This window comes from Struthio camelus, chromosome 2 (assembly GCF_040807025.1).
Source record: "Struthio camelus isolate bStrCam1 chromosome 2, bStrCam1.hap1, whole genome shotgun sequence".
NCBI classification, from domain to species: Eukaryota; Metazoa; Chordata; class Aves; order Struthioniformes; family Struthionidae; genus Struthio; species Struthio camelus.
The window spans coordinates 70,291,069-70,318,220 of NC_090943.1; the positions used below are offsets into that span (position 1 = coordinate 70,291,069).

The 27,152-nt window shown below is 38.8% G+C and overlaps 1 protein-coding gene across 5 annotated transcripts in view; it reads right to left on the minus strand.

The window, feature by feature from the left end:
• Positions 1-27,152, minus strand: part of MOCOS (molybdenum cofactor sulfurase) — a 250,951-nt gene that overhangs the window by 199,647 nt on the left and 24,152 nt on the right. For 4 of the 5 annotated variants that reach the window (XM_068936213.1, XM_009676755.2, XM_068936214.1 and 1 more), the window contains exons 2-3: positions 18,096-18,185; positions 15,315-15,381 (exon numbers count right to left, since the gene is read on the minus strand). In XM_068936213.1, coding sequence (XP_068792314.1) covers positions 15,315-15,381; positions 18,096-18,185 — 157 coding nt within the window. The remainder of the gene's footprint in view (positions 1-15,314; positions 15,382-18,095; positions 18,186-27,152) is intronic. The other variant, XM_068936215.1, reaches the window with a different exon arrangement.

Genomic DNA, 27,152 nt, shown 5'->3' on the forward strand with positions numbered 1-27,152 from the left:
CTACTTTACATAGGTGATATCAGCACATAAGTGAGCTCATATGGTAGTTTTTAAACAGCAAATACATCTCCAAGTGATGCAGCTGACAGGGAAATCAGTGGGCTTAGGAGTTAGAGTACTCATGCAAAAATTAATCCATCCTACAAACTGAGAAAAAACATACTTTAGATGTAAAAACAAACAGGAAAAACGGTAAGATTACAGAAAACAAATATTCTTTTTGTAGTAAAGTGCAACTCTTCCCTGGAAGAGCGATAATATGAGATCAGTCTTATTCCATGTAATGAAGCTGGAGGAAAGAGAAGAACAGCAGGACAATCAAAAAGTCCTAAAAGCTGGAGCTTAGCAGCAAAAAAACTATGAAAATAGCTGTGAAACTTCTCAACCAGAATGTCCTCTCAAACTCGGGTTTACAGAGTGGGTCAGGGGCTGGAGACGAATATAAGCAGTAAAAATAAAATCACGGCTCCTGTATAGCGGTATAAGAGGCCTGCGGGATTTTAAAATTCTTCTGGGGCCTCTTATCTCAGTCCACTCCACAGAGCTAGATGAACTGCATATACGAAGACCAAAGAGATTTTTCTTCTTCCTCAGTAGTTCACCACTCACAGATTCTTCTTCTCCCTCCCTTGACGCAACCAGCTTCTGGCCACATCACAGGGACTGCACAGCTGTAATAGAGCACAAAAGTATGGTTCCATATTCAATGCCGCTCTGTTTTGCAAAGCTCTTACCTGTAGCCATATCAGCTCTCCATACATAGCAGAAGCAAAAGCTAATAACCACTTTGCATTGCTATTAAGCCAGGGGATGAACCTGTGAGCAAATATTTAGAGCAGAGTGGCTAAGAAAAAGGGAAGAAATACCTATTCAAGAAATGTGGAAAATATGTGGTTAAGTTTACTAGATCTCTAGTAGTTCATTACCCGTTTTAGCCCAGAATAAACTTTTGTTGGAACTTATAACATAGGACACAGACCCATTAACTAATTTTGCTTCCAACTCAGAGCTCTCCTCTCCTGACTTGAATCCCTTTCTCTGTCCTTAGTTTTGCTCCACATAACTCAACCATCTGCTTTGGCCGTCATTTTTTTTTTTATCAGTAGTCCTGGTTTATACTACCCACTGCAGGGAGTGTATGAAATTTACATTTTTAATTTTTCTATAAAGCGCTCAGTACAATGGTGAGAGGCTCCATTTAAAATTACTTAAATAAATAAGCAGATATAATACCATTAGCATATAAGAGATTGTGCTTATCAAACTATAAACACTCTAGGTTCAGAAAGTTCAGGGGCAGTGTGACCACCAATGCACCAGAGGAACATGTATTCATTGTCCAATAATCTAATAGACTCTAAAATGTTGCGTAACACAGTAATAATATTCTCACTGTTTGCTAGGAGGAATTTAAGATTCTCATTTTCTTCTTCGCATTCTACTATATCAGTAGCTTTTCCTGAGCAACACACTTCCCCATGCTAGACCCAAATGCATAAAAGTGACATACAACTGAATACTGTCTACCACAATTCCCACTGACAACATTACCTGTGGGAATAACGTGCAAGACAGGTGAGAATTACCCGCCCAGCAGTAAAACCCTTCCGAAAGCTGTTCTCTATGAAGTGATACCCAGAATCTTGTACTTTCCAGTCTCAGTTGCACAAGGCACTGCAAGCCCAACCTAATAAGAACATGGTTAACTTTCCACAGAATCAATTTAATCATCCAGTTAAACTCAAGAGCACTGACAGAAGAGCACATTTCAGGGGAGGGCTTGCCATTTTCTCATATACCCACTTGCAGAGACAGGATACTAGACTAGCTGGGACCTCTGGTGCGCCACGCTGTACAGGCATTGTCATGAGCTCTGCTCAGTCTGGCTGCAGAGGTCTTGACCATCCCCAGGTGCCTACCTTGACATCTGCCAGAAGCTACCCTTCTCTGCCATGGCTGGCACAGAGCATACATGCCTGCTCCTGCTGCTTCAGTGCTAAACGCAGCATCGTTACCTGAAAGCTACTGTCCTCAGCAGTTCCAGCCTGCTGGTTCTGATTTCAAGGCTGAATCTCTGGGAAATCATGGAAACAGGCAGCTAGAGAGAACAGCAGCAGCACACAACCAAAGCTGCTAGAGCGTGATTTATATACCCATCCTTCTCCCAGCTCCCGTAAAGCCCGTCTTCAAACGCTTTCCTACATCAGAATGTCCAAAAGACAAATCTGCTGACTTCTGTTCACTAAACTGTATTTTGAGTTTTCTTTTCTTATTAGAAGGCGGCCCCAAACTGTTCAGTACATAGACTTTCTCACAGGGGCAATTTCTTTCACTGTGGTTATAAAAAACAAGTTCAGTAACATCTGTATTTTGCTACAACTGAACCTTCCCACGGAGGCGCCATTCACAAATTTTAAATGACTTCGAATATAATTACTGAGGTGAAAAGCATATTGTAAGTTATCAAGTTCACACATGCTCTCTTTTCCCAGCAACCCACATGTGCTTGAGAGAAATCACTTCTGGATATCCTTAATTTAAAGTTCCTGTTTTACACACTGTATATAATCAAACTTTTTATTAAACACTGCCAAGTAATCCATCTCATTTAGAATGAGCTGCTAGAAGAGGTAAAGGTCCATTATGCTATTAATTGCATATTATAACTCTGACTTCTTGAAAAGTTATGCTAAATATAGTTTCCCCAAATGCCTAATTCCGTATTTACCTGATTCTACTGCCATGACTGCTACACTGGTCAGGTGTATGATGCCAAATCTACACATCCACGCCAGCAAAATTCACCCAGAATGAGGCATCAAAAAAGTGTTTCATTTCTATTGGTTGAGTTTGATATGGGGAATTTCACTGTACAGGTATGAAACATAATTCTGCTAATGCAGAAATGTAAGTACACCCTAAAGGCAGAGTACTTCTACTACAGAAACAGCTATAGTGATTTTAGAGCTCAAATTCATTGCAAGTAAACCTCAATTAGACTTAAAAATGAAAGTCAAGCAAGTGACATTGAAATTGTTATATGCCACCGTTTTTAAATTACTTATAATGGAGGTCAAAAGAATACTTCAGGCTGTGAAAAATGTATCTGAGGTGACTCCAAAACATATAAGCCACACACAAGCTTTTTCGAGAAGATTCCACCCCTCTTATAAGGTTCTGAAAGGGTTTTTATGTAGGCTTCTGTATGCAAAAACAGTCATCAAAACATCTGAATTTTAAGATCCCAAACTCAAGAACTATCAACATTCTTTTCATATATTAGCTAATTAATCAGACTTCACTTTGTATCATCCAGTTTTTGAAATAAAATTGTTTCTCATTTTTAAAACTACTTTAGATCCATCTTTGTTCTACTTTGCAGTGACTTCCAGCATCATATAGGAATGAAACTAGAGAGAACGGAAAAGGATGAAGAATAAAATCATTTATCTCCAGAAGTACATAGCTCAAAGTATAACATCCATGTTGACAATTCTTTTTGTTTTGTTCGTATTCAGTCAGCCAAGCAGACCTCTTTGCAACACTCACAATGAAGGAATTGGCACCAGTATATGTAAATTTACTGCGTCTAGTAGTAGACTGTCAGAAGAAGCTCTCTCTTCTAAGCCTTAACACCTGTCTACAGGAACATCTTCAGCTGTCTGGCTTTTCAGCCTCTCACCAAGGCCATGCAGTTTAACAGGGCACCTTCCCAGCAAAGATTTTCAGTCGGTTCCTTCCAACTTTGGAAGGTCTACCTTCAGGTAAAAGGTTAACTTAGCCTTTTGTTTTTGTTTTTGTTTTGTTGTTGTTTGTCTTTTAAGCCACAACAGGAAAAACACCAGAAGAAATCCAAACAGTCCCAATTTACACAAGAAAACAACGTGAGTATTTTGGGTCTCAACTTACACAAAAAAAACAACACAAGCATTTTGATAAGTAAAAACAACCTTGAAACGTATCAAACTATCTTTGAAATTACAATAGCTCTTCAGGGCCCGAGACCTCAGAATAAGAGAATTGAATTTCCAAAACCCAGCGGAGCGTATGCTTATTTAATTAAAAGCAGGCAGAATTTCATTTGTGCTTCATTGTTAACAATACCACCTATGACATCACATTTTGGTGCTGCAGCTTAACTCCAATTTATACTAAAAGCATACTTCATCAAGCTCATTTTGAAGTTCATTACAAATGCTAAATGCCAGTACCGTTTGCCCTAGCAATCCCATTCCAGTTAGACGTTTAAACAGGTGAGCGTGGTCAGACAAACTTGGAGAGGCATCTGACTGTTCTACGCTTTTTCAGCTGAAGCCTTTCACGTTTGACCTGTTACTGTGAACTAAATTATATACTCTTGATTTAAATTTCCAAAGACATGGCTCAAGGAGTTCAAAAACTACAGAACTTTAGAAACAACCATGCAAGCAACAAAGTTGATCAGGTTAGTTTATTTTCCTCTCATGAAGGAAGCAGCACGTCATACTCATTACTGGAATATATCACAAGCACCAAGAAGCAGGACTTTACCAACTAATTCCTCACTGACTAGACAGAAATTTACCATTGTGCACCACCCTCTGACAGTGCACAGGGCCCACACTGTGCTCTCCAAGACTGGTCCATGGTAAACCTTCCTCCCACTCAAAGGAGAAAGAGGGAAACTTGAAGAGAAGCAAGGGCATCCCATTTCCTGAGACAGTCAAACAGGACAGATGGCTGCACACTGCTGCTGGGAAATCAGAAGCCTCCCTGCTTTCCTCTGAGCAGCTATGCCAGTCAGGCAGGAGGGAGGAGGCACATGTTGCTTAGGCTACATCCTTAGCTAACATAAACTTACTGATGGATTTAAAAAATCCTTTCAATCTATTACCACAACAGGTTTAACTCATCATAAACAGACACATGCAAAGTTTGTACTGCAGTCATAAACAATAACACAGAAATTATCCACCTGTAGCACAACACTTATATAGGAGGAACACCACAAAGCAAAGTTAGAAGGTCTGAGTTTTAACTCAGGCTCACTGGTGGCCTTGATACGTTGTCTTGGCCATACCAGGTCAGACAACTATACAGTTTCTTGCTTCAGTTAGAAAGGATGGTAATACCCAATAGACTAAAAGACAGGCTGCAATGAAAGTAATTGTAAGCATATGCTTCTGAGGTTGCAGATAAAAATTAAGTGATCAAAACCAACCATAGCTATGTTTTGCAGGGGAGGAAACATTTCCTATGTTATTAAAAAACATATGTTATAACGTATACATGGTATTAACGGAGTCTATGTTACGCATTTTGGCTAAATTAAAACTCGTGTGTGCGTGTCTGTGGTCTGCTGTTTAGTCCTTGGAGCACCAGACTGGCCCTTTCCAGTAAGCTTGCAGAGGGAATTTTAGATTTGGAGCACATCCAAAGTGTGGGACTAAGGAGTTTCTAGCGCTGCAGGGTTAGCAAAGTGGCTTCTTATCTAAGAAAACTTCTTGGATTCTAGTTTGCGTCTTCCACAGGAAGAAAGATCTGCGTCAAATAAAACAAGCCCAGCGCTCTTATGAGTTTTCCACAAGACAAGAAGTGTCTTTGTACAAACGCTCACTGGCAGGCAGGTCTTGCTCTTCTGCTGTCACAAGGAACTTGCCACGGAAAGCAATTAAATTAGAGATTTAGCACAGGACAAAGTAGTTACGTACTCAGCAGGTATGAAGGGTGAACAAGCCTCAAGAGGGTCAGCCTTCCGAAACACGTCTTACTGGGGAACCACACACAGGATTGCAGCATCAGAAGGGAACCAATGGTTCACTGAAATGCTGGCCACTGCTTAATCAGAGAGCGAAACTCCTACTCTGGAATTGGTATTCAGGGAATTAAGACAAATAAAGTATTATACAGTGCTCTGTGGGGAAAAGGGGTTTGCTAACTACTGGTAGACAATTTTTATTTTAACAGGGCAAAACTGACTAGGATGGCACCTCTCCTGCCCAGCGCCTCCTCGTTAGCACAGGAAACCTCAGCGTAATATTCCGGCGCTCACTTTTCATATCGTTCATCATCTTTAGCCTTCTGGTTTTTTGTCTTCCCACAAGACAACACTTTTCAAATATAGTTTATTCCCAAGTCAGGAAAAAAAGAACAGTGTGAATGGTGACAGATTTTCCAAACAGATGATAGGTATCTCTAAAATCTTCTTTATTGCATGACAGGTATTGAGGGGGAAAACAAAAAGTAATGAAACACTAAACACCTTCAAAAAGGTAAAGAAAGTCAAATGAAAGAAGTGATAAGAAAATGGCTGGGAAAAGCCTGGGTACTGAAAAGCTCTTTTGAACACTATTGACTATGAACACAGGATTCATTACAAGCCAGGAAGTTTTCATAAAAAACCCAAACATACACAGCTTACTCCTCTAAACAGTCTCACCCATACAAAAGCTTGCAATAAATTCTGAAGTATTAACAACGTGTTATGGAGCTGGCGCTCAATAATAATAATGATGCAATTTTCTTCTACCTTGACACATACCAAATACACTAATAAAATCTAGCAATTTAGACCTGGAATCGCTAGAGGTTATTAACCTGAACAGAAAAGGAGACAGTTTGGATCTCAAAATCTTGCTTCGTTTATCTTTCACGTTCCTGTATCTTAAGATGGCTCATACTGCTCCTTAAAGGCACCCTTTATATTCAAGGGCATTATCTTTGCTTATAACCTTCATATCAGAAATAGAAACTGTAAAAGAGATAAGAAACTTGTATCAATGACATAAGCAGACATTAAATCAGGAGTAAACAAAGTCAGAAGCAACTCATCAAGAGTGCCAGCCTATATTACAAAGGTCTATATGGGTTTTGGCACTCATTTGGTATATTTCCAAACTACCAAACTACCAATGAAAGCCAGTGCATTTAACTTCAAAGAACTAGATGCTCGAAGTGATCAAGTTAATCAAATTATTTTCTCCCCCTCAAGCCAATGTGGTTACCCACACAAAATCTATCTGTAAAAAAATGCCACAGTCTTTGTTTTTTTTTTTTTTTTTTTTTTTTGCTCCATTCACATCAATATCAACCAATTTACGGATCACGTCATCATTGTTAGCCTTGCATGAAATTCCCGAAAAAAAATTTTTTTTCCAACAAATTTACTACACTCTAGAAAAATCCCTACAGAGATATGCTGCTTGTGGAAGTCTATTGTGCCTGTGGGTTTCCTCTATTTATTTGCCCTTTGGCATTTCCTTGTCTTTACAATGCATGTCTTCTCCAAGCACCAAAGACACTTTGATCAAGTCACGTCTCCATTTAAACAAATTTCTTATTCTTTCTCAGTATCATAACCCTGACTGCTATGAAGCAAGACATACTATTTGGATTACCCTATTCTATTCTGGCTACACATTTCAGAAAGATTAAGGTGATCATGAAGAAGATCAGAGACAGGTCAACAGGGTTTGGGTGGGAGAAGAACCCACCTTAGAAGAAGAGTCTAGAAGAGCTTAGCTCGTTCAGCCTAACAAAACAAGAGAATGGGACAAAAGTCTTCTACATGAATGTATTAGAAGGGGTTAATGAAGGATAGGCTTGCCACAAATACCTTTAAGGCAACAGGAAATTTTGGTACAGCAACAAAAGGACAGTGGCTTGTCATGAGCAAATCTAGGTTGGGAAAAGGGAGTTTTCAAGCTCTCCCTGGGGGAAAAATTGTTGAATAGCTTATCAGTATGAAGAGGGAGCAAAGAAAACCATGCAACTTTTAAAGGAAACTAGCTCTAGAGATGAGACGTCCCCTGTGATAGCAGGAGATCAGATACAATGAGCCGGGAGGTCATGTGCATTCCCATGTCTTGAACCGTAACAGCTGGGATGTGCAATTAACCTGGCTTTTCTGGAAACCTGGCACTCTAAGACCTTTACAGATCACTGGGTCCTCATACACTCCTTTCATGCCTGCTTGGTTGAAGAATACCAGTGTACCCCACGTCATTAACCCTTGCCAATCACCATCCATTCTCCTGTACTACTCCCTGTTCTGCTTACTGGGTTTCTTTTGCTCAACACAGCTGCTGAAATATTCCCATTGGCTGCAGTTCCTCCGGTGTTTAACACATCGTTCAAACAGTTGTTGACAAGCTGCATCGCTGCCCTGCCTTTTACCACAGAAAGGTTCCAATTTTCACCAGGACAACAATGTCCTCCATAACAAGCCATTATATGCTGAATGAACACAGCTAGTTAGCATCTGCCTATGCCCACATGGTTTCTCAGTGCTGAGTGATGAAAAAACACAGCTGCTAACAGATATGGGATATCAACCTAGAATTTCAGCAAGACAGAAGGCTGCATAGGGCTGCTAACTAGAAAAAGTGGAGTTAGACCTGTAGCCTCTAAAAATGGGTACTGCAGATAACCTGCCCATTAGAAAAAGAGAGAACTAAAGGCATGTGATTGTTTGGCAAAACAAATACATTTGCTATCTCTGCAAGAGGACTAGATCAGCTACAGAGAGCCCGAAGCATTTTATAAAAGCTAATAGGATTACTTGAGATGAGAAGACGACTGGAGATCTACTTATTGCAGCAGGGACAGAAGATAATCTTACTTCTCAGACAACTGAAAGAAAAAACAAAAATTAATGAAATCACTGAAATGCTGCAGTCACCTGCCCCCAAAGCTACCACTACCTGCAGATCATTTCTGCTTCTGAAGAAAAAAGGTAACATAAGCTCCTGAATATGTGGCTATATGCAGAAGGTTAGAAGTGTACCTGTAGGTTAGAAAAATATATACATTAAACGTGTAGATGATACACTGAACTAGCTAGCATCTGTGGAGGGAGGGAAAAGAGAAAAAAAAAAAAAAAGCAGCAACACAAACGGCTATTGACCTAGGCAGACTTTACACTAAAACCAGTGTTTCAGTGGAAACCAGTGCTTGAAGTGCAAGAAAATCAAGACAGGATCATGAAGTATATGAAACAAAACTAACAACAAAAGGCTGAGGAAATATAACAGTAGGTTGAGTCTCAATTTGCATGCTTTCAGGCAGGAAAAAATACTCAACGCAAATAACGGTTGGTTTAGGACTCAATTTGCAACTCTAAACTGCAGCAAGGCGGGGGCTCAGGTAACAGATGGAAAGAGTTGTGCAAAGAGCACTGCCTTTCAACAGAAGTGACTCGAGAAACTGGAGAGATTCATGGAGACAGATGCCACCAGGGAGGCCCTTGAGAGTGCTGAAGCACCTCTTCAGCTGCTTAATTATAACAACAGATTTAGATTCTTTTACAAGTTAAATGAAGTTTTAAAACGGAGCTCAATACTAGCTTTGCTAATTTCACAGAAAGATTATTACCTTATAAGGTGCAGTTATAATTAATTTTCGTGCTTCTAAAAACATGGATTTGGTCTTTCCTGGGCTCATGATGTTAAAGGTAACAAACTAAAAAGAGTACAGGTTAAACGTTTCTGTTACAAAGCCATTGGTCATGCACTTAGTAGAGGATCGGTGAATGACATTCAGACAGAGGAATTAGACACGTGAAAAAATATGAGCAGAATTTTGGACAATACATCATTCAAAATAGCATTCAAGATTTTTTGACTTCCCTGGAAGCAAATGGAGCACCTCTTCAATGCTGGGTAACTTAGGCTGAGAAAGAGAAGCGCACCGACTTCAAAACAAAGTTGTCGAGCATGAGTGCACCTAGGGGATGGAAAAAATTACTTTTGTCCTAAATATCAGGTCTTCCAAAAGCCTTATTTAAGATACAAATGATCATCCAGGCTAGTAGTGAAGGTGAAAGATTCCCCAGCAGCTCACAAAGAGGCATTCGAGCTGTTACAGTTTCAAACTATTAGACTGGACTATGCTACTACTCACTGAATAGCTGAAGGAACAAGTGTTCACCAAAAGAGTCTCAGAATGGTGTCTTGCTATACCACTTCTTAGGAAGAAGCTGCAAATGCAGAACAGGGAGGAATATTGCATTTCTTCCACAAGTATTGTACTTTCTAAAGAAAAGCATGAGAAAGCTCTCAGATAAACTCTGAAAGAGACAAGAAGTTGAAGACAAGTAAAAAAAAATTGAATTTGCATGTTAGGACATCTCTGTCCTAACAAAGTATTTTATTCTAATTGGAATATCTCATTCAACGGCTAAGAGTCCCTCTAAAAGGTTTCCCAGAAGTCACAGAAGCCACCAGGATCCTGCCAAAAGAGCAGACTGAATACACAGCTCCACTTCGTACATTTATAGCATATGAACAAACATGATGGCCTGATCCAAGAAAGCCTGTACTATTCCTGCACGTTCTTAACGTTGTTTGGAGAGCAATGGCACAAGATCGTTGTTAAACTTATTCTCCATTGCTATTTTACTTCAGCCACACTCTAAACGTGGAGTCCTAAGGGTTTTTTCTGAACAGGGAAGAAAAAAAAAATAATTAAAGGTCATATCAACCCTTTCTCAGACATGCGTAAGAAATCCTTCAAACACCGGTACAAACCAAACTCGGGATTGTCCAGGGTTAGCCAAGAAGCACTTCACCCTGTGTGTTTATGTACTAGTCATCTTGACCTCCAGATTTTATTTTTTTACTGAAATATTTATTTCTTTCAATAAACAAAGCATTCTGGATTTGGCACTCTTTGCAACAAGGATTACTCAAGGAGCATCACCTTGAAAGTACAGATTTTATTTACAGCAGTCATCTCATACAAATCCACAAAGATCATAATGCTATCAGAAGAGTGCAAGACTATACTAACAAATTCATTTCTAAAACTTAAGCTTAAGAAGTTAACAGTTAATGAATTTAGCAAAATAGAGACAGAAGCCCAAGATCAAAGTTACAAAGTAAAAGAGAGCAATTTCACTGGTCCTGAAACTGCAAATAACTCCAAGCAATAAAAAGCTTTCAGATAAACTCTTTGAGTTGGTCTGCTAATTCATTCCAAAGCAACAGCACCTGTTAGCCTGTCCACAAGCTTTTTACTACCTTGCATCGGATTACAAAGAACAGACCTGCTAAAAGTAATGGGTTGATTCCTAGAAGCAACTGTTTGTAAAATGGAGTCCCTGATCTTCATTTTATGTTTACTATTCATACTATTAGCGTATTCCTTTTAGTACTAAGAAGAAAAAAATAGGTTCCCAGAGTTGCATAAAAGGCTAGGTGATGCCAAGGAACAAGAAAACAAGGAAGTACCTGTATTAAAGCCCCTGTTCTGTTGTTTCTCAATGCATAACAGCACATAGAGTTAGGATGTCGTGCAGGTGACAGCTCAATATGTGCACACTGGGACTGTTTCACTGCATGCCACATACAGTTACCCCAGTGAGCATTCTCTCTATTTGCCCGACTTTACCAATCTTGATATTTCAGACTTCAGCTCTGACAGCTGAAGAGCTGGACCAGAAAAAGTAGCATTTGCAAACAGTGTCATAAAACCACCATGCAAAAGGACCAAACCATTCTGGTTTTGAAACAAGGTTTCCAAGTTGACAGGCACGATTAAGGAAAACACAATGTAGTGCTCAGATGTCACTCATCCACGCAGTCTCCAGTTGATGACCTTTACAAAGGACAAATCAATACTAAGCAGATACTCTATCTACTATTTCTTACTGTGCATGAAAGGTCAAACAATTTTCATATATGTATCAGTTCTAACATTACTGTTTTCAGACACAAAAAAAAAAAAATCACTTAAACCTGGGAGTGCCATGAATAAAGAAAACATTCTCATCTTGCATGTCATATTTTAGAACATGTGATAATTTACGAACTGAGTTGGAACTGCAACTTATTTCATAAGCAAGGTACGATGCTCACAGAGGGAATGGAAAACTTTAATTTGCTATCATGAAATGATGGCTAGAAGAACACTGTAGATGAAATTATAAAAAATATTCATAAGACTGCTTTCTTAGCAAAATCCAATACCACTTGACTATATATTTTACTGCAGAAGCAAATTTTTAAAAAAATATTAAGGCATTTACACTCATTTTATGCCCGCTGAACCCTTCTTCTTTCACATGTGCAGACCACAATGATTCTTCTTCTATTATAGTTTCTTTAGATAGCATATTTTGAGAGGGGCCTTTATGGAAAGTAAGTGTTTTGGCTCTATATTTAAACTTGATCCCATCTAGCTCAACGCCAAAATCCTTTTAGCTTCGGTGAGAAAATTTTATAATACACATACTGCAAGTCTTGGAGATGCTAAGAAATTTCTTAGCTGAAATTTCTTGATTTTTTAATATTTGAATTCCCAAAGTACACTTAAGTTTAACATGTCATGGTACTTGAAGTTCAGAGATGAATAATGGAATTCTATTAAACTCAACAATACTTTGTTTAAATGAAAAAGGCATCCTCATTTATATCTCAAGAAACATTGTAAACATGAAACAGCAGTAAAATGGCAATCTGGCTCAGGGTTTAAAAGACCCTGCTGCAGTATCTGATATTGCAAGTGTAAGATCTACAAGGTCACTGTCTTAAAACATTCAGAGAGCAAGTGTTTTAAAATGCTTGCATATGGGAAAAAGGTTGTTTAATACTTACTCTAATGAATTTCTGAGTTGTATTTATCTCTGCAGCATCGTAAGCAGATAGTTGCATTCATGTTCTTTCGCTGTATGGAAGTGGAACAATGGCATTTCCAAACATCCATAAGCAAAGGCACAGAGAGAATCTATAATCTTTTAATGCATACATTTAATACATTTAGGGAAGGTTTATTATAGCTCTTGCTTCCTCTTCTCAGTGACATTCATGATTAATACACAGATTCACACAATGATAACAATCTCTCAGCAGTTCAAGAGAAGCATTGTTTTTAAGAACGAAAGTTATTTTTACTCTTACTGTATTTCAGTTGGTCAAGAGGTAAGCCATTTGGATTACTGTGATTTTTTAAGTCATAGAAAACATCCATTGGCTCAAATATTTAATTACTTACGTTATTTCAATGCAAACCTATGTTCTCAGAATGGTTTCTGTCTGACAAGTAAATGTCAAGGCAAAACCAAATTATGTTGCTTTGTATTGTGGAACCAGAGTACACAGCCAGATTAGGAAAGTCTGTCCTGATGCTTTTTCAATCAATATCGACAAATTTATACTAGAAATTAAGCTTTGTGTTTATTTTTCATTAGTTGTCATCTCATTAGAAAATCAAATGAAAAAAAAAAAAAAAAGAGTTCAGAGTGTCATGAAGCCCTTCATTGAAAAAGGCAATACTTCTGGCTGTGGACAAGCTCCAAAAACAGAATTAAAAGCAAGCGACTCTTTTTAAGATTTCTGAAACTACCCGCTGAATTTTCTCTTCACTGAGGAAATCTAGGGCTGTGACGCAGGACAGAGCAGCCTGTTTCCCTGTCTTGTCATATTGCTTATTTTGATTAGCTGCGATAGCATGAAAGTATAGATTTTTTAATATACTTTTATTGCCTTCTAGATAGCCAAATTACTGAGAGAGTTTTTTGGACATTTTCTTCCTGAATTTTTATGACTATGCCTTTTTGATGATAGTACTTTTTAAATTTTATTGGGGAATAACAGCTGAACTTCTATCAGGCTAGTAGTCAGCTGACAAATTCTATTAGGTGCAATATCAAGCGTGTTTATTTGGAGGTAGAGAGTTTCAGGTTTGGTGTTTTGTGTTTTCCCCCTCCTTTTTTTAAATTTTTGTTTGTTTGTTTTAAGAAAAAACAAGAGAAAATAAGCACTGGTACGCTTCCTGTCTTCTCCCCTGCTGCTCTAACATAAGTCTCATGCTTTTTTAAACCAAGTCCCAAACTGACGATGTCAGCTCTTCTGATGAAATCTATATAAGTTAAACAGTAAAAGTCTATTTTCTTGCTCTGTAACAATGGAGAACAAAGTACTACAGTAATTATTCTAGAAACAACTACCAAGAACACTTTCTACTGTGCCTTCATGAGAAGAAATGATCAAATGGGAGCACTGAAATACCACTTAGAGTAAACAGAAACCAGAATTCTAACATCACCTTTAAGCACACAGATATGCTCACAAGACTGCTCACAAGGGCTGCAGGTATTGCTGCACGTGGTTTTGCTCTAAGCCTCTGATTTTGAAAAAAAATCATTCCGCACAGGCAGTCTCATTCATTTCATTTGGCCCTACATCAGTGGGTTGCCTTCCTGCGCAGCATAAGACAGAACCGTGGAAGAGGCAAAGAAGCGTTTTTCAGAAAGTTAAACAAAAACAAAAAAGGAAGTTTTCAGCCTACAGCATCTTCCAGTTAGAGATTTTGAGGCTTTTTTTACGCCCATATAAAAATGCAGTCAAAGAAAAGTCAGCAAAAAGAGGTACAGCATATTTTCTTCATTACAACTCTGAACATTACAATGCTGTAGTACCACTGCTATTCATCTGAATTCCGTGATGTGTTTTGGAAAAAAATCTCTGCTTTTAAGGATGATGATATAACAAGGAGGAATCCATGACATTTCTTACTTTGGGCAAACAGCACCATTAAAAGCACGCCAATAAACTCTGGACAAAGCATACATACTCTTCAATAACAATAAAGACATATTTTATAAAATAGCAAGAGCTACCTCACAAAAATTAAAATCAATTCTCACTTGGTGCAAGCTAGTGTCAAAAAGTGCACTTTAGGCATAACCTAACCTGAACTTTTTTTTTTTTTGGGGGGGGGGAGGGGCGGAATACTTTATTTGGAGATTCAGTTCACTTTCCTACCTGTAGGCAGAAGCCCCAACACTCAATTTTACCTTTTATTTTTCTTTTTACTCTTAAAAATGACACTAAACCTACTTAAATAGGTGTTTCAATACTCCTACAGAAGTAAGTACCTGCTATAAAACAATATACACATTCCCATAAGCCTTTTACAAATTCCTGCAAGTCATTAGGCCCTATTTAATATTTCAATTGAATTTTAACCACGTCCTTGCACTTACTTCCATCTTACTATCTTGCCATACCATCTTAGTAATAATCACCATTTTGCCTTTGAGATTTCAACTTCTGTATCTTAATTAAAACTGCAGACTTATGTTACAGTGCTAATTTAACTAGAGGAATTTGAGAATTGGGGCAACTAGTAGAAAAAAAGATTCAGCTGCCTCCAACTCTCTCCAACATTTGACTGTCCAAGCACCTCATGTATTTTAAAAGCAAGGCATTTTCTTTAGATGTGATAGGTGACATACAGAAAATGACATCTTATCAAGTCATCAAAACAGCACAGGGCTAATCAAAATAAAAAATATGTAGTGCATCATACAACATCTGAAAGAAAGATCATTCTACCTGTATCGGACATGCTCGATTGTGTCATATGTCAGCTTGCTGCTGATATTCTGACTATGAGGGTTGCCTAGGAGACAACAGAGATATAGAAGTTAATCATTAATCACACTTTCTCTATTAATTTTTTCTTTTATCAAAGTACTACACCAAGTCAGCCTGAAAAGATGACAAAGAAAGATTTAACGTATACTTCACAGCAATGCCCTGAAGCTCCTTAGAGCAGTTAGTCAAGAGAAGGGACATATAACAGAAGAAAGCAATTACGACAGACCTTGAAACTTCAGCTAGATCCATTATTAATACTCAGGCAGTTCCCTTAAGAGGAAAATATAACTGCATATGCCATTCCATTAGCAAAAACTACAGATAGAATGCACATTAATAAATATATTCACACATTAGATAAGAAGTGATTTAGAAGGCAGCCTATGGAGGCAAAAGACATTCACGATTGGACACTGGGACTAACCCTCCCCCCCTTTTTTTTAAAGGGTCCGAAATTCTAGGAGCTCATGAAAATAGACATTTTATTGCAAAATTAGTAGGCACCTTGGCACAGCTCAGCACATACATGTATCAACAATTAACATAGTACCTAAGAAGGGCATAAATTGATCTCTATGAGGAAGAAACGACAACAGTATCCACACAGGCACAGCTCTTTCCTGTAAGTGCTTAAGAACATGCCCAAACATTTTTGAAAGATAACAAGAAAAATAACCCTATATTAATACAGTTTTCAGTAAGCTACAATATTAACTAATCTCTTTTTAAAATTTCAAAATCACCCTCTTGAAAGTTCTCAAGTGAAGGTGTTAGAACGGATAATAAATGTAGAACTTACTTAAACTAGACTCTTCATGTTTGATGTTGCATTTCTGTAATTTCCAATTCAAATATTCTCAATTTAGAAGCAAAGATCTCCTACTTACATTCCTTTCCCTCATTTACACATGCACACGCAACAGCTAAATTGCAGTTCTTCAGGCCTGCGGATTATCATCAAGAAAATAAAAAAAAAGCTGCAAGGCAAACTTCTCCTTCATTCACACCTCTGTCCCTTAAATGCACCCCTTCTATACAACAGCTATTGCCCTTGGAGTAGCACAGGTACAAGTGAAAGGAGACTGACTAGCCCATACCAGCAAGCTCGTTATCATTTTAGATGAAAGCAGTATAAAACACACAATTTGCTCTCCCATAGCACTACAGGTATTATGCAAATCTCCTTCAAAGTGGCAGCACAACTATTTCCACTCAAGAACATTCAATTGACTCACAAATTTAATTTTTTCCACCATAGATGGTACTTATTATATAAGAGCTCAGCCCAGCGTTATTTGAAACAACTAAGATTAGACTACATACACTTGGCTTTACAAAGGCTGTAGTGAAAGAGCATTAATTTTAACATCACTGACATGCACTTGAATAGGAAATTTTGAATGCAATCAAATCAACGTATCCTGTTAAAACAGCCATAAGAGCAAAAAACCCTATCCCTATGAAAAACAACTTCTAATTCATCACGGGACTAAATCCATGCTCTAAATCCTGACCCTGGCAGCACTCAAGAAACTAGGGAGGGGAAAATGACACAACGGTATATGAAATGAAAACTACACACAACTCTCGGGCAGCTCACCCAAGTGATAAGCACAAGCGTGCCATTGTTTGTCCCAGAGTTTTAGTGAACACGGTTTTCTTTTTCTGTGCTAGTACCTAGCTCCCAAGCGAGGAATCACATTGCTCACGGTCCCAGGGAGCACAAGCAAGACAAAACCAGCAAAAAGGACTCATAGCCCACAGACTTCAATACACAATAAGAAATTTTGATGACTTCAGTGGGACTATTCACAGCATATACAGATACTACCTTGCAGAACCTTCTCCCCCCCCCCCCCCCCGGGATGAGGATGAATGACACTTTTAAAGTAACCTGTATCTTACAATAACAGCATTTCCTAAACAATGGAAGCTGCTGTCTTTGAATAAAAGGGCAGTCAGCTTACAGCTCTCAGGTAGACAGTAACGACCTAAAGAGACAGAAGATCCTAGAGGATCTGGGTGTGAAATAATAGTAGGTGAAACTGAAGCGTCCACATCCACAGCTGCAATACCTAAATCTCCACCCAGATATTGCCTAATTCTGGAGACATCTCTGCTCACATTCTTAGGTTCAGACTGCTTTGGCACTACACTTTTTTTTTTTTTTTTCCCTGAGTGCACACCAAAGCCTAACAGTCAGAGGCATAGCACCTACTCCCTGCCTAAGTTCACGTGGGATCTTTGAGCTAAGCTCTCTTCCAAATAAAATGCTTATACTGGGCCACAGCGGGGGCCACAAAGCCTAGTTTCGTGACCACAGCCACTGCATGCTTCTTCTGTTCTTGTATTCTCTCCTCCGTATCTTCTGCCAACTTTAGGCAATCTGCAGGTTAGGATCTTCCTTAGCTCAGCTTGCTTAAGCTGTATCTACAATGGCAGGTGTAGGAAAAAGTCACAAACACTGAGGGACAAGGTGCAGTAGCACGTCATCGTCCTCAGCCAGGGGAGCGCCTATGTGCCTGCGCTCCTCCACACAGACGCGTCCTTGGCCACAACGGAGCAAAGCTAGGGAGCAATTAAACAGACTGATTCCTTTGTAAGGTCACTGGTCTTGTAACTATAGCAGTATCAGAAACCCCACAGAAGTACTCTTCTGACAACTCAGAAGGCCCAGCTTCAACCTATTTAGATGGACACTTGAGAAGAACGACGAGAAAGCTGTTTGCTGCTTACCATAAACATTGCTTCGGAGGTCATCGGTGAAAGCTTTAAGTAGACTCTCCGGGAAAAGTGCTGAGCCTGCATGGTCAAGGTAAGTAATCCCTAAAATAAAAATAAATAAATACAAATTAGATTCATTTTTTTAACACTGAATTCCAATCTCTCACATGGACTAGCTTTCCCATAGCGAAGCACACCATACCAAAAGTCCCCTTCCCTGAAGTTGCTAGGGTGTGATGTCTCTCTCTCTCTCTCTCTCTCTGGCTAAGAGGTCTGCATGGTTCTCAAAAGCACTGTTCAAATACATTCCAATAACCAGGCAATATTCACAGAAACGATAATTTCCTTTCACCAGCAGGAGTGAAAAAAAAAAAAGACATTCAATACAAGCCCAACATTTTGACATCTTCGTAATTTTTAATTAAAAGCAAAATATTTTAAGAGGTCCTTTCTTTCGCAACACTGAACAAGCCAGTGCCTAGACCCACGGTACCTTGTCATTCCTAAGCACCACCTATTACAAACACCGCTATTACACTAGACATTATTATTATTCTTGTCGTAATCATAACAAATACTGTTGCCTCCTCAACGACATAGGAAACAACTCTATCGAGATAAGGCCCAAATAACGCTTGAAGCCCAAAGACAGGGCTAGTTTAAATGTATTTAAATACATTTCTTGCCACTCTGCACTTAACATTAAATTCATTTTTAAAATCCCCTTTATATTATTAAGCTACTGCAAAACTTTTAAATAAAAGCTTATTGGAAATGAAGGCTTCTTCATGTTTGGCCATTTTAGATTTCTTAATCTTTAGCAATTATTCTTCCATTTCTCCAGTGTGTTTCAGGCCTGTTATTAGTTTTTTCATTTCACTTACCTTAAGTATTTCAACCTATTTCAAATTTTAATAATGATGAATATGATTAAGATTAGAATTTAATAAGTATTTTAAAGGCCTTCCCTTTCCACAGGGATTTAAAACTGAGTTAAGCTTTAAATGAGAAGCCTTGACACTTGGAAATATATATAATTATATATTATGTTGCTGTAGCAGTGATTCAGTGGGTAAAGATGCATTACAGAGCTAATGATAAGAGCAATCTGGCCACCCATACCTTATTTTCAGAAAATGAGAAGCACTCTCCTGCTTTAAGATCTCCCCATTGAAAGTGTCTGGCAAAAGCGGATTTTTAACAATGATTGGAAATTAATTAGGAAAAGCTTTTGAAGTGCGTTGAGGGAAGAGGCAGGGGGAAAAAAACTAGTTAGATTTATCAATATATTAATGCACAAATTGTTTAGATTTGCACTTTTCTTTTTTACCTCAAGAAAGCTTTTCCCAAATCTGAAGCAGTAAATACAATCATACAGGGGTCAAATCATACGGGGAAAGTACCAGCACGCAAGCTTGCTTTCAAGGAAGTGCTAATACACACTCACACAAAATCACTCCTACTGCAAGCAGAGGTACTCGCACATCTATACACATCCGTTGTCATGAATATGCTACGTACACTATAAAAAAGAAGCAGCGATAGAGAAAGCGGGCAGAGAAGATATTTTTATGCTGCGACTTCCAAGAAAAGAAAGCCGTAGCATGTAAAAACCCCTCAGATGTAGGGGCAGGAAACATCCATGCTGCCTACTTAAATATGACTCATAGTTTCAAAGAGGAGAGGTTGGATTAGCTTCACATCAAAAGAAGAAAAAAAAAAAAAAGAAAAAAAAGGAAAAGGAGGTGTTTCAGACCACGAGACAAACGCGGCGTCACCCCCCACGCCAGCGACGCCAGCGGAAACCGGCCGGCAGAGGCCGCGCCGCGCCCGGCCCGGGGGGCGGGGCCGCAGGCTCACCGGAAACGCAGCCATCTTAAGAGGCGACGCGAGCGAGCTGGGGGGAACGGCCGCGGCGGGATGGCTGTCGCCGCCGCCGCCAGGCTGCGCCCGCCCGCCCCGAGGAGCCCGGAGGCCCCCCGCCCCCTCCCCGCCCGGCCTCACAGCGTCTGGATCCTCCTGATCACAAGGAACCTGAAGGGATCGAAGGAGGTAACATAACTACATAGCGCACACACAAAATAGGCAACCTGAAACGGGCTCCTCAAAAACCACCCCTCTGGCAAGAGGGGACGCTTTCAGTCCAGACCGAAGCTTAGGTGAGATAATGCAAACAAAAAGGTCTCTGTGATAAAGTGCCACTCACTGATTTTTCCAATTTGATTCACTAGGTTAACTGAATACAGAGGCTGATGCCCTGGTTCTAGTAAATGAAGGTTTAAAGAAAAAAATTTAATCCCAGACCCCTCCTACCAGTATTTGAAATTCTGCCCCGCTGTATTTTGAAAGTGCGAGAGGATATTTGACTGAGAAAATAAAAAAAAATTCTTAACTTTTTCTTCCTCTTTAAGCATTCTGTTTAATTGAAAACAGAATGTAATACGTTACAGACTTAAAAAGGAAATAGGCTCTCAAAACTTGAGACTGCACTGAAACAAGTGCTTTTGCACTTTTCATGCAGTAGTTCTTTCCCATCTTATTTCAGTAAAAATGTGTATTTTTAGACAAAAAAAAAAGTTGTTGCAAGCTAAAAACATTCATCATTTTGGTTGTGCTTTTCTCATAGTTTAATGTAATATTTGCTTTTTTTTTTTTTTAAACTATACTGAGCACACTCATTAACCAAAGAGATTTGGCAGCATACACAGAATTATATGGTTCCCTCCCCTTCACTGTAGTATCTAGTGTAGAGTCTGTCAGTACTATGCAATTACACTGACGGGAATCATATTTATGGCAAATTTTATTTCCTTTTCCTGCCATTTGATATGACCAAAATTAATTAAAATACAGTATCTGTTAGGAACTCTTTACTTGGGGAAAATATAAAACTAACTTTTAGTTTAATACTGTTACATTTGGCATATGCAGCTGACTTCACTGATCTAACAATACACCAACTATTTGATAAAATAACATTTCAGAAGAAAGTTTTTCATAAGACTATAAAAAGCCATTCAGCGTGTAGACATTAGTTATGCAAAGTTATTCAACAACAGTTCATAAGGTATAATGCTCAGTTCTTAATATTCTAGCAAAAGAATTCAGTGTACGTAATTCTGCAGAAACAAATCTGGACCAGTTTTTCCTGCTCACAAAAACCAAAACCCACCCACCAGTTTTCTGTTCTCCTCATGTACCTCTTCTCATTCATGTCCCTGTTACCTTTGATTCTTTGTAAAACTTCAGGCACAGACACATACATATAGCCTCAGAACTAACAGGGAACCCTTCAGTTTAACTGAACGTTCCTGTCTCTTAAATGAAAAGAACAGAATTTAATTTGGAGAATTTTAAAATTAGATCTTAAGACCACGTACCAACACTGGACTATCTATCTATACTCTGACCTCCTACAAAACAACCCCAACCAACCAACAAGTCCCCAGACAACCCCGATTAATCTTTTGGAGCCAAAGATATTTGCTTTTGACAAAAGCACACTTTTTAGGAAAGTGCCTCCAACTCACTCTGTAGAGATTCTATGACACTGTTTGATTAACTGAGAGTAGTATAAGGAGAGGTTCCCTCTTTATTACAGCTTAAGCTCTCAAAAATTATTAAGCTCAGTGTACAGCTACCACCCAGAGGGCAGTCTAAAGGGGGAGGGAGAAAAGGAGAACACAGAAGCTACTCCCCACAGTGGCCTGCTATAACATGGAGAGTAACTTTTTTTTTTTTTTTTTTTAATTTACCCCTTACCCCCACCAGTATACCCAGGCCTGGTCACCTAGCTTATATCTGGCTAAATTATTACTATTTTGGTATTAGGTGATGTGCTTTTCTAATCTCTGAAATCACTCCTGGTGCTATACATTTCTGAGCCTTCATTAACACTTTTCATAATAATCAGTTTGCCTGTGTTACATGTGGCTGGCCTAGTTCCACCTCCTTAACCTTTTCCAATCCTGTGATTCTGCTATAGTCACCAAAACAAACTGATCTGTTATGGCTCCACAAACATTTCTAACAGCCCAGGCAATTCAGCATTCCTACACTCCGATTACAGTCTGCCAGTTACATTGCTAAAGGTTGCATAATAAAGTATGAACTACATAGTTACAAGGCAGTAACTGTACAGAATCATGAATTTTGATTGGTTGATATGATTTCAGTGTAATTATATACTCAATATTACTTAGAAAGTAGATACAGCCAGTGCCCTGGGGAGACAATACATGTAAGTACAGTAACATTAACAACAACCAGTATGAAACAGGTTATATGAAAACAAGTTGAAGGCAAAATAAAGCATTATCTGCCAAAAGATAAATATGAGGAATTGTCACGCACCAGAGCTAAGAACATGGAAAAAAATGGAACACTCTAGGACCAAGAAATGACAAAATAGGAAGGAAAGGGCTCTGACAGAGGTTTTAGGCAAATGCGACACCATTTGGACAGTGAACTTTTAACAGGGAGTATCATATCATGTACCTCAGCTTCATTTAGACATTTAGGTTAGGGGCAGCTCCCTCTTTCCATTGGCTGCATAGGAACTTAGACTCCCCCGAGTTGCTCCTCAACTACATGTCAAAAGAAGCTTGAAGTGTGTAGTGCATATAACCTTTGTAAAAGCACCTGAAATCTCTCAGTGATGCAGTGCATGATATGCCCACACAAGATTCTAGTTTGACAAAACCACTTAGGAAATCGATTAATGGCAAAAACAACCCCTACTAATACAGCTTGAGATTTGCTTTAACTAGGTATTTTCTGCATTAAGCTTTCAGTGAATGCTGTAAATCATTTGCTATCTGTACTCTCAGTTCCTGCTTGATACCAATTTACGCAAAAACTATCAAAAGCAGAATCTGTCTCTGAACAACAGCATGCCTTTCACCTAAATACCTGCTGCCTTGCTAGACAAGGTAATGTTTTGTTCCCCTGCCTAGGGCGAGGAGCTCTTCAAAAGACCACAAAAGCATAGTGTTTGATGGACAAGGCCGTAGACGCCAAAAGCCCGAGTAGTTATCGCGCAGTTAAAGGTGACGCTGTTCCTCAGCATGATCTGACTTAATTGCCACAGGCCCAGCTAAGTTACTCAGCAGTCAGCCTGCTGCCATGGGGCTGGTTCTACTTTCCATCAGGAGTCCACTGAGTTTGTCAGTTCCGGAGATCACAGCTTGACCTGATTGCCAAATGCTGATCCAGGCTAGACTGCAAGCAACCTGGATAACGGTATCAATATTTAAAGGACTGCTAACAAGTCACCGAGTTCTGTGGGAAGCTGGTGTTTAATTAATGTATTTGAGCGTATGACTTGACAGACTGATTACAGAAGGCACAAAACAAAATGTGCAATTACATTTATCCATAATAACTTCCCATTATTTTTCTCCACTTCCTGCTGGCTTGCTTTATTTGTTCTCATTGCATTATTATCTATAGTAAAGCATTCGTAATATTAGAAGTCTACAGTCATTATCATACAGCATCTTCATTTGCTGTATTCTTCAGCAGGGGCCATACAGACTCCACAAAAACTCTTTAGGTGACAAAGGCCTATTTCAGTAAGCACCAACTCTATTTTATGTACATGAATATTCTGCTACTTGCTGCTTACAGTTTACAGCTTGCTGGGATTGAGGTCTATGCGAGCACTAAATAAAGCAAGGATTTCACCTTTATTTTAAATGTCAAATCCAACCCTACAAAATGCATCTTTCACGGCTGCAGAAAACACCACATGCAAAATTTCGTCATTTGCCAGCTCCTGCACTAAATGAGACCACAGTAAATGGATCAGTCAGCACCCACCTTCGTCCATTTGGCCTACCTGCAATGCACAGCCTTTCTTCAGCGTTCGCTCTGTGTCCGCTAGGGACTGATTTAAGTATCGACTGCAGTCAGTAATAGTATTTCCACAGATGCCTTTAAGGGGTTGTGTTTCAGATTCTAGTTTGAAGCCTTACTGCAGGCATGTATCACAGGTACCTCAACTATGTGGGAATAACAAGACTGCAGCCTATCATCTCATTTATCTTTGAATGAAATATAAATCACAAGTGCTTCAGTTTAATGCAAGTCTTCAAAGAACTGTACCTCTCCCAAACCAAAACTAGTTTTCACACCTTCCACAGTGAAGATACTGCCATCTTTTACTCTCAATTTTTGTTTCTGTCTTCTGTAACCGATCAAACAAAAGAACAGTTGAAAGAGTACACGTTTGCTATTCTTCTTTTACTGGAAAATGCTTTTGCTAAAATTTTCACAGAAACATTTACCTTTATGTAGGAAAGAAGCATTTAGAATTTCCACTGGAGATGAAAACATCATGGTAAAAAGTAATGTTTAAGGAATCTTAATAATCATCATTTATAATAACGGTCATTAGCTATACATACTACTATCATTCTGCTTTGCTTTTCTTCCCATTAGTGCTAGAAAACAACCACAGGCTTAAAATAACATGTCAAGATAATGTTTGAAAGTGACTTTTCTAGTCAGTTCGCTTTCTTATTCTGTGACCTGAATCAATTGGATCCATACAAAGCCTAGGACAAATAAGTAGCTCTAAATACTCCCATCAAAATACATCAAATGAAATACACAGTGACATATTGAAGTTCTTTTAAATGATTTTGTTGGTTTCTAAAAACACCAGGAAAAAATAAACTAAGTTCAAAACAACAGAAAAACAAAGAGCATCCCTTTTCCTCTCCTCAACTCATCTCCTCACACAAAAACACTCTACCTCATACACTACCGGGGTCTGCCAGCCAGAACCTTGGGTTGAACAAGCAACCATGGCAAATTAAACCCCTGCAAAAGAACCAGTTCAACCAAACAGTGCGTGACAGACAGCAAAAATGAGTTTATTGGTCATCATGACTGTTCAGACCCTACAGAACTATTTCCCAGCAGCAACGTCTTCGAGGTGACAAGAAAATTTTTGCAATGCATTCCTTGGCAAATGCAACAGTACCTCCCTTTCCTGGCTTTTTCCAGCAAAGAAAAGAGGCTGCTGCTGCAAACCAGTAATAACATTATTCTCCTGTGGAAGCTCTTTAAACGTGGCTTTCCACAGACAATTACAGCGCTTGTGCTTCTTCATTGTCAGTGAGTTCCCAGATCTCCTGTGTCAACATCTTTTTGCTTCAATAGTTATTTTCACCCACTCCACTTCAATAGCCATTTTCTCCTTGATAAGCCAGTAGCACCTGTCCACCCATTCTGGCTACACAAGCCATCACCTTATTTCTAACGCGTGAGAAACCTAGCGATCCATTCCAGTTCTAGTGGCACCTGTTCCAGCACGTTCTTTGGGAAGACGGGGGCCCACGGGTGGCCCAGAAAAAGATCTCAGAACTCTGGATAGTCAGAGTAATTCTTCCCTAACTTTACTGGAAAAACTTCTCCTCAACTAATACGCTCATATTTGTTGGCTTACACTCCAGCTTACACTCCTAATTGCTATAGTAGTCAGAAGAAAACAGCATTATTAAAGCGGGGAGGGGGGCATGCTTAAAAAGACCACATATAATGCCCAACCAAGATCTCCCATATCAGCTTTTCACCTGTAACCCGTCACCATGTTAAACTAGGATGACAAACAGGAGACTGCAACAATTTTTCATAGTTTACTTTCTACAGGGGGGAAAAAAAAAAAAAACCACCAGGACAGGGTTTTCTGTCTTGCTTCTGAGTGGCCACTTATATTTGATATAATATATACTGGGAATTTCTTTTAAGTAAGACATAGACCTGATACTTTATTTGGGAGATCAGAAATACATACAATATACACTAGAAAAGCTTGTACATAGTTTATGTATTGGGTTAAGCCCAATTTTTTGCCATTGTAAAATCCTTTGGCACTGATTTTCTGTAGAGTAAGCCAGTTTAACTTCTACTTTATAGTAATTTGATCCAAGTTGCTATCTCAAGTGAAACTTCTTCCCTTATTCAAATGGAAATGAACCAATCTGAACAGTAAGATTATGCTCGATTACTTTACTGAAATTCACAGGCTGCATTAGGTATAGAGGCTTCAGTAATACAGTTCATTAACTATAACCATTTTTCATTTGGGGAATTTTTTTTTTTTTTTGATAAGAGAATTACTTTGCAAAATTTTGCACCACTGACCAGTTTTCTAATAAATCGACAAGCAACATAATACTTAGTACAAATAGCATCATTAATTGAAAAACATTTTTCCCACTCAAAAAAATAAAGATCTAGCACAAATAGGCTTTTTGTCAAAAATTTAATAGGAATGCAAGTATACATCAGCACAGATATTTTGTTAATACTTTTATATTTGGTCTAAACTACTTTCTATAGCTTATTTCCCATTAATTAAGTATGTATGTTTCCAAGCAGAGATTCAAATTCTTCAACAATTATTTCCAGAACTGTGCTAGGAATGAAAAAAGTCCACTTATTGAAAAAAAAAAAAAACATTGCAGTAAAACAGTTTTTAATATTGAAATAACATGGCTGTAGAGATTTGTTAACTAGTTCTGACAAAAGTAGCAAAGTGTCCACTTCCTAATAAGTGGGCCTAAACACAGCAGTATGTAACAGAAGTCCTACCTAACACAGGCCTGCTTAGAATATGAATGTTCAGCATATGGCTTCTATACCTCCTGTCTTCTAACTCTGTTGAAGTCCAGCACGTTATAACTAACTAAGCAAAAAGTAAAAATCATTTGAATTGTTGACACAACCACATCCTTTATGACTCTCTATTTAAATGATTATTATCACGTGACACAGCATTCGGAGGTTTGGTCATTACTTCAAACCTAAGTTTGGACAGGAAAGATCCATTACTGGTGACTGTCATACAGCTATTGAGAAGAATGATTTTGTGGCTTTTCCAAAGACATGACCTTTCACTCGATACAGACATTATCATTTCTTGCACTGCCACTGTCTAAAAGAGCAAAAGATAGGAGTAAAAATAAGCTCTCTCAACAGCAAGGGTAGGGTAGTATGCAGGGGCTGTTAGGAATGGCCCGAATGTAAAAGTGCTGTTTATTTCTCAAACCACACCTCTTG